Source organism: Humulus lupulus, chromosome 8 (genome assembly GCF_963169125.1).
Source record: "Humulus lupulus chromosome 8, drHumLupu1.1, whole genome shotgun sequence".
In the NCBI taxonomy this organism is placed as follows: domain Eukaryota; kingdom Viridiplantae; phylum Streptophyta; class Magnoliopsida; order Rosales; family Cannabaceae; genus Humulus; species Humulus lupulus.
In genome coordinates, this window is record NC_084800.1 from 41,015,054 (window position 1) to 41,023,956 (window position 8,903).

At 32.5% G+C, this 8,903-nt stretch overlaps 1 protein-coding gene across 1 annotated transcript; it reads right to left on the minus strand.

Moving 5' to 3' along the window:
* Positions 1–3,283: 3,283 nt before the first annotated feature.
* LOC133796942 (stem-specific protein TSJT1-like) lies at positions 3,284–4,758 on the minus strand. Its single transcript, XM_062234647.1, has 4 exons — positions 4,457–4,758; positions 4,085–4,325; positions 3,864–3,984; positions 3,284–3,751 (listed from the first exon to the last, which is right to left on the minus strand). The coding sequence occupies exons 1-4, from the start codon at positions 4,666–4,668 to the stop codon at positions 3,561–3,563; spliced, it is 765 nt and encodes a 254-aa protein (XP_062090631.1). The 5' UTR covers positions 4,669–4,758; the 3' UTR covers positions 3,284–3,560.
* Positions 4,759–8,903: the final 4,145 nt, after the last annotated feature.

Here is an 8,903-nt window from a genome sequence, read left to right on the forward strand (position 1 = left end):
AACTAAAAACCAACATAAAAACAACTATACATCAAATCTAAACAACAACCCCACAACAACACAGTGCAACCCATTACATTTTAAAAAAGCAACACACTGTAATACAATATCAAAAAAACAACTCAAATACAACACAACAATAATCTCACAACAACAACATTGAAATAAACCCAGAACTTGCACCCAGCCCTCACTGCCCAACCAACCGTGAACCTAAAACCCCTAGCCTCATCCTCACCCAAGCCCCAAAATTGAGCCCAGAAGCACCCCATGCCAAGCTCTGAGCGCCCCTGCGATTCGCGACCCCGTCCAAGCTTCGAGCTACGTCGCCCATGTGCGTCATAGGCGCAATTTTACTTGTGCAAGCCCAACCCAACCCAGACCTCTGTGCAAGCCCTGGACCCCTCGCCTCTCCCCATCTCAGCTCCAAGTCATAAGATCCCCAAGCACCTAGTCCTACTGTGCGCAAAACCAGCCTCCGAGATCCCAGTCTCGAAGCCACAGACCTAGCACCCCAAAACGCCAACACCGAGCCTCTCCCACGCCTCGTTACAACCACTAATCGAGAGTCCCTTCGCCTGAGCCCCTTCATCAGCACCCACACAGTCCCGCCGACCTCCCACCTACGAGATCTCCACCGGGGCCAAAGAAGAGACTTCGTAAAAATGAAGAAAAAAAAATAAACAATACAAATCTATTCTATATAATAAGTGTGTAGTAGCGGAAATTATTGGTTTTAACGGTTTTTTTATTGTTAACTTTAACAGAATATTCTTATATTTAACGGTAGTTTGTAAACACTTCAACTTAAATAAAATAAAATAAATAATTAAAAAAATTAAAAGAGAATATTTTTGAGATATTTATAATAATTATTATTTAAAAATAATAAATAATTAAAAAAATTAAAATATGATATTTTTTAGATATTTTACAATAATAATTATTTTAAAATAATAAATAATTAAACAAATTAAAATATAATATCTTTTAGATATTTTAATAATTATTATTTAAAAATAATAAAATCATACGTTTTATAACTTAAATAAAATTTAATTAAACGTAAACTCACTTATTACAATAATATCATATTAAACATATAAATAATCTAATTAGCAACAAATTGCTTTTTTTTTTTTAAAAAAAAACTAGGAATAAACTTAAATTTAAAATCCACGTATAATATTTAATATTACATTAAACATATAATATATAATCTCTTGTTTCCACTGTCAAATTCAAAAACCACAACAAGCATAAACTTAAACAAAAATAAATAAATTATTTAATTAAAATAAGATATTTATTTCAAAATTTATGACATTAATATAAATTTAATAAAAATAATTAATAAATTTTATAAATAAAATTAATAAAACATGCATATTACATGTTGTTTGTATTTAGTATTAAAAAAATATGTTAAAAAATGACTTTTTTGTCATTTTATGTAATATTCTTTTATTTCTCAATAAATTTTTGTTATTTGCTTTTGGGCTTTTTCTTCCCGTGTTTGTTGGTTTCTTTCTCATTTGTGCTTTTGGTCTTTGCCACATTAATAGGATATTTTTTAATATTTTGTTTATAAAAATACAACCACTCTTTATATATATATATATAATACTTATTTAGTGTGAGTATAGTATATTTAATTTATTATTTATATTGATAATATGATAGGTTCAAAAAAAAGTGTGATGCGATATTGATTAGACTAGAAACTTGTAAGACAAAAATATGTTATTTTTAAATAATATTATTTTTGTGGGATAATATTTATTAAAAATTTAATCTAATTTTTATTAAAATATAATCTATCAATTATGATTAGAATATTATATTATATGTATGTATAAAATATCTCTACTTTATAACTTATGATACTTTTTTTTTGCTTGAGAAACACTCTATATACCTTTTTTAGTTATAAAATAATAAAGAAAATTTGTATGATACTTATTAATATGATATCACATAATTTATTTTCTTTTTACACAATTATCTAAATTAGATTTCATTTTTTTTAGTTCTTCAAAGTAATAGATTATAAATAAAAGATATATTTTTATTTTTTTCTTAGTACACGTGGCTTACGTTATAGTATAATATATAGACAGAAAATTAATGAAGACGATTCAAGTCCACATCACACACGCATCCTTTTCTATTGAAAGTTGGAACCCTTTTTTCTTGAGTTCGTCAAGTGTAACTGTCTTGAATGACGTTAATAAATAATATCATTTGAAGATGAACGCAACTATAAAATTGTTAATTTTTCTTGCATTTAGTTACTAACCATCAAATTTCACTTTTAATCGATTAATAGTCACATTTCTACTAAAGGTTTATCACTTTATCTACGTATTGGTGCTTTTACTACCAAAATAAACACAAAATTTAAATATTTTAGCTCTAAATTTTTCTTATTTATATTTTCAAAGACAAAAGTAAATTTTAGGATTTAATTTTAATTTTTAATTTATTTATTTTAATTATAATATTTATTTTAATTTTAAAATTAAATAACATATTATATTTTAAATTTTAAATTACTATAGGATTTAAAAAATTAAAATTAAAATAAATGATACGCTTGTAACGTGACATCCAATATAAGTGATTATAGTATGAATTGATGGTTCAAGATATAATTATATTGTTTTTTTTTCTATTTTGTTTTTCATAAAATCATTTAGTTTTATAGCATAATTAAAATATAAAAAAATAATTTTAAAATGAAAAAATATATTTAAAATCTAGTTTAATTATAATAAAAAATAAATTAGTAGTATTAAATAAAAATTAATATAAATCTTTAACTTATTAATGTGACTAATATATCTAAACTTTATATTTATGTACAGCTAAAATAATTAAATTTTATATTTAATTGCGAATAAATACCAAAATTTTATTTATTTTTTTGTTATAAAAATACTAAAACGTATACTAATCTTTACTTGACATGGGACTGAAAGATTAATACTAGATAAAAAAAAAGTAACATTTTGATACTGACTGCTAAAAAAATTTAGTATTATTATAAGATGAAAATTTTGGTATTTTAAACACAGAAATTCTGATTAAAACGATGCACCGATAATGACCTATTGACTGGAATGGATAACAAGATAAGGATCTATATTTCTTTGTCAGCTATGCCTATGATGTTGACTTAACCCCAAAACAAAATAAAATGTGTCACTAGATCCTATAAAGTTAACGAATATGATTTTCTCAGTTCTATATAGCATTTTCCACGAAATAAAATAGTTCGGAATTGTAGTGAAAAAAGCAGTAACTTTAAATTTTAGAGCATAATTACAAGCGGGAAAGTAATACAAAGGATAAAGAAGGAAAGAAAGAACCAAAAAACAAAAGACGACTATTAATAGTCATACGTCTAGAAGACTAGAAGGAAGGAGGGAAATTAAGCCAACTAAAACGTATTTATTAAATCATAATAGAGCACTCTATTATGCATTTGATCAGTGATCGAGAGAGAGTGAGACCAGGTTGGTACGAGTACCGACCTCACTCGCTAATTATGGTATTAACTAATGTGAGGGCCACTCCACCCAATTGGTTTCGCTTCCGACACGTGGAATACTGTTGACTCTGGTGTACTTATCCACTTTGAAGTTGGCCCCACACATCACTCCCTCGCTGTCGACCCTAGGCATTGCCTTCACTTTGTTCATTGGATGCTCAAAGCTCATCAAACCCCCCTCGCTATGGAACATACATCCTGATCCATACAGCCAAACAACCCCCATTAACCCACTGCACTTACTTATTATGTAATGTAAAATATCTAAAAAAAGGACATTAAAGTTTAAACTAAAATCATTATTACGTACCTTTGGGGAAAGGGGCAAATGACTTAGCACACCCTGCTTTAATGACCTCCAAATCATCAGATATTACCACGGAACCATCTCCGGCAATACCCCAGTAGAGTTGAACACCACCGTCGGATCCCTATAAATATATATAGTAGATTAACATATTAGTTGGGATCGGCCAAGACCACTTGGTTTATAACACAGATTTTGCGACACTAAAACATATTGTTTATTACCAGTGCAGTGAAGACTGAACCGGCCTTACTGTCGTAAACGACAAAAGCAAAGCTGCCATCTAGGTCCTTGACGACCTGGTCCGCCGGGTAGGGGCCGCGGTCACGGAGGGTCCGATAAGCTTCGATGACGAACATGGCCTCGTTGGTGCCCTTGGTTAGTCCGTACTGTTTATTAAGTGAATTCAGGTTGTTCAAGTTCCCCAAGAAGAGGCAGTAAATATCCTCAAAACCACAGAACAACCTGCACAGGAATTAACATATGTACATAATACACGTATAAATACAATACAATAATGATCATAATATATATGTATACAAATCTTAAGAAAATTGAAACAGTAGATCTAGATCAAAAAACGACTAGACTACTACCTCTGGTTTACGGAGAAAGGTCTATCTGGTCTGACATAAGCAAGAACAGCAGCATGACCAAAGGTCATGGAGAAGGTGTTTTGAGGATGGTGAGAGAGAAAATCCTGAAGAGTTTCTTCTGGGAGTTTTGGCTTCGAACCACCCTTGTAAGATGCTGGGCTGTTAAGCTCCTCAGGTGGGTGCGCGAAAGCTTTGTGAAATATAGCCAACATTTTTGTGATTTTTTCTTTTAGTTTCGATATTGAAATTGATCAATGAATTGGTGGAAAGGGAAGGAAGATGGAGTTGAGGTTGGTTGTGGCTTTTATAGTGTCTCACTTTTTGGACTACTCTTTAGTCTTTAGGTAGTGGTTTTCATTTTATTTATTTATTCAATATATAAATGTACTGATATTTCATGGCCCCATCAAGAAAAATATATATTTTATTAACTTTAGCGTCGGGGAGCGAGCTTGGTGTGATGGGATAAGATTCTCGAGTTACAATGTATTCTTATCGTTAGTTCTATTTTGTCACATCTTTTTTTTCCCTTGTTTTGTTTTCTCCCGCAAGAAGAAGTTGTCATCCATGATTACGATTTTCTTAGAGTTGTTTGGTGGTGGAGGGAAAGCAATTATCATAAAAATAAAAATAAAAAACTAGGGAAAAAGAGGGGCTGGGCTACTAGTTTTTTTTTTTAAATAATAATTTTTTGACTGAATAATTGTAAAATATATAAGAGTTAATCTTTAATGGATAAGGTAGCCATATAATACGAAAAGAAGAAAAGATAAGGTAGTGTAAATTAAAGACTAAATCAGTTAAATGCATCATATTATGTCGGCTTTGTTCATCTGTGGCGTGTTCATTTAAAAATAAGAAAAAGCGTATTCCTTAATTTTCTCGCACTTATTTACTACTTGCAGGAAATTCAACGGTGTAGAATGATAGTATACATATTTTCCAAAATCATCAACGTATTTATATCTATAGTTATACAATTTTTGTCCTCTTTCACCCTTTTTTTATATTTACTTTCTCACTCCTGGGTTGGTTGAGTGCATGTAATAATTTAGTTTCGCTTTTGATAGGTAATTGTTTAGTGAAACAAAATAAAGAAAAAAGAAGAAAACGATAGGCCATCATTAACGATAATTATTGAAAAGAGAGAATACTAGGAAAGATTGCTCTACATATTATTAATTATATTTATAGATATTTGTTTCCGCAATTTTTTTTTATGACTCAGTATTTATAACGTCTTGCACCGGAAATTATATTTAAAATAAATTATTACACGCATGTGCGATGAAAATAATATATTTTTAATATTATAAATTATTTGAAATTTTCTAAAAATTTGTATAATACTCTAAATTACTACCATGTATACAATCATAAAAAAAAATTCGCCGAAAAATACTTCCCAAACTAAAAACACCAAAAAATACACCAACGTGCCTTTTTAGGGGGGTGCACTCGAAAATTTACCTATGTTAATTATGTTTTTTCAAAACTCACGTGAGTCATTCTCTAGAACACATGATTATTTTTGGACACATGTGACATGTTACATTCAAAATGAATAATTTAGGCCTCAACGAGTGGCTCATCAACAACTTCATCTTCCATTTTTTAGTAGATAACTGTAACGCCATGGTTATCCCATAACAGTTACGGTGAACCGGAAATTTAACTCGCTACCCGAATCTTTTAGTTAAAAACGTACATCTAAGTGTTATTAACAAGCTAAGGTGGAAAACTAATAAAAAGGAAATTATATATTTTATTAAATACATAAAACTGTTCATGGGCCCATCAAAACGTTTACAAGTTATTTACAACTCAAAATGGTCATTACTATTTCAAATTTACAAACTCGCCGACCTAAGCGGCAAAAATAGGGTAAACACCCTAGTTCCTCTGAGAACTCTTTGGCCGTGGTGGTCAAGCGGCCGCATATGTACACATCACCACCTAAGCTCTCCACTCAAGGCTGGGTGAGCTTTTCTTTCCCTTTACCTACACCACATAGCACCCATGAGCCAAGGCCTAGCAAGAAAACACAATATAACATGATATAATATCAACAATGATCATAATAATCATTCAGGACTTTCAGTCCAAAATAGAGGAGTGACAATTGAAATAGTCACTAAAGTGGGTACAACTCCCTTAAGCCATGTGACGATGGGGTCACCGAGCTTAACAGATAAGTGAACCTTTCACTAGCTTAAACAGGTTAGGTGCATGATGAATAGTCACCAACATAACCTACCTCATGACCTTAGAGTCATAACCATAGAACATCGTTCCCTAGCCATGTGACAAGTAGTCACCTAGGCCTTTGGCCCTGGCTCTGAGTAACTAGTCTTAGAATAGCCAAGCGCTTATAAGTTTCATCGACCTTAGGGTCTGTCTAGCATTAATGCATTAGAGTCATTTAATGCTGATATCGATTAGATCTAATATTCATTCGGCCCTGCGTTCAGGACGCTTATGCCGTTTCTGACTCTTAGGTCAGTGTCCCTGACTAGTCAGTGCCATATACAAGTAAATAATATTCGCTAGCATTTAATATGCAATCAATGTCCACATTTATCAACTAACATGCCTCAACAACAATCATGCATGTCACATACACAGGGTGCAGTTTTCTTACCTCTGATTCGAGCGAGAATGAATAAAAGAACGACCCTTGAGAACGATATGACTTTTAGTCATTTAGCGGTCACCTAATCATAACCAAATATGGGACACCATCAATAAAATGATTAACAAAGGTTCCCAAACCAAGATCTAGCCTCTAGGACATCAATCCCCACTAATCCGGGTAGTAGGAACAATCCTGAGGCCTAAAACCAAGTTCCCGGGGTCAAAACACTCAAACGGGCTCAAACTTGTCCAAGGGATGCGGCCCTAACACCTTGGGCCGCGGCCCCCAGCCACTCCAGGAGAAAGGGCCACGGCGCCCAGCAAGGCCAAACTTGCTCCACCTGCTTCTTCGAGCTAGGGTCGCGGCGCCTAAGAACAGGGTCGCGGCCCCCAACCCAGAGCCATCCCCAAACACGTTCTCCTTCATCCCAAACCCTCCAAAAACATACCTAAACACTTCCAAATCATCAAATCAAAGTTCCCAAGCTTCCCAATGATTCAAAACCATCAAATTCCAAGGCTCAAACGAACCAAAAACTCAACGATTCACAAAAGCCAATTCTAAGCTTAAAAACCCTAAAAACTCAAAACTTAAAACTTAGATTACCTTTGATTGGGTTGTTTCTCATAAAATCCTTCGGTCAAGAAGCTTCTAATCTTTCCTAGGATTGCTATGCCTCGATCCTCGCTTGATTCCGACTCCTAAAACTCAAGATTTCTTCGAAAATTCTTCGAACGGTAAAATGAACTAACAGGAAAGAACGAGAGGTTTTCTAACGTACATTCTATCTGACAAGCTACTTCAAGCTTAAGTAACCTCAAATAAAGCCTAGTGCTCGGGACCCCAAAAACACCCCTGGGGACATTATAGTGTTAAATCCCAGAATTTCCTCCTTATCTCAATAACTCCCAATTTATCATCAAATAACTTTCCCATTAACTCAATATCCCAATAAAAGACCCCTGTTATGACAAAACTGCTAATTTGAAATATAAGACCGTCTCATGCCAAATAGTTCGAATATATCTCCATAATAATGAGATCTCGTTCACAAATCACAATATGCACTCAAATTCACAAATATGCCCTCAATGGGCCAAATTACCAAAATATCATAATAATCAAATGTGAACCCACATGCATGCATATAACATCATATTATAATATAATTCACATAAACATGCATATATTCATTTAATGGCATAATTAAACAGTTATGGCCCTCCCAACCTACAATCCAGCCATTAAACCGCATTAGGAAATCTGGGGCATTACAATAACTAAGGCTACTCGCGGGCCACCAAGAGTGAAAGTCGACCAGTTTATCAGATAATGACAACTTATATCTAAAATATTTGTCTAAGTGACCAAACTCCGAATTCCTCAGAAGAACCAGCTATACTTGGGTATCATTGAGACTTGCTGAAGAAGTCACAACTAGAATTGCACAAATACAATAATAAATTGTGCAATTTTAATTATCACATAATTACATATATATCCCGAATAATAAATATTCTCTCATATAGCTCATTCACAATTTGACTCATGTATCAACTCTTACCTTGAATAGTGTTGATAGAGCCGTCCCGAAGACCTATGGACCAATAATTCTAAGCTCCAATAAATAAAAGATTATTAACCAAAAATCTTTGATTCGATAATCATATTTATTAATATCATGATTACTACACTATAAATATAAGACTGCACTCTTGAGAATTAAATACACATATTTACTGAGTACTTTATTGTAACTATAAAATGTTCATTGATATTATCATTACATACAAATTAATCATCTATTGATGA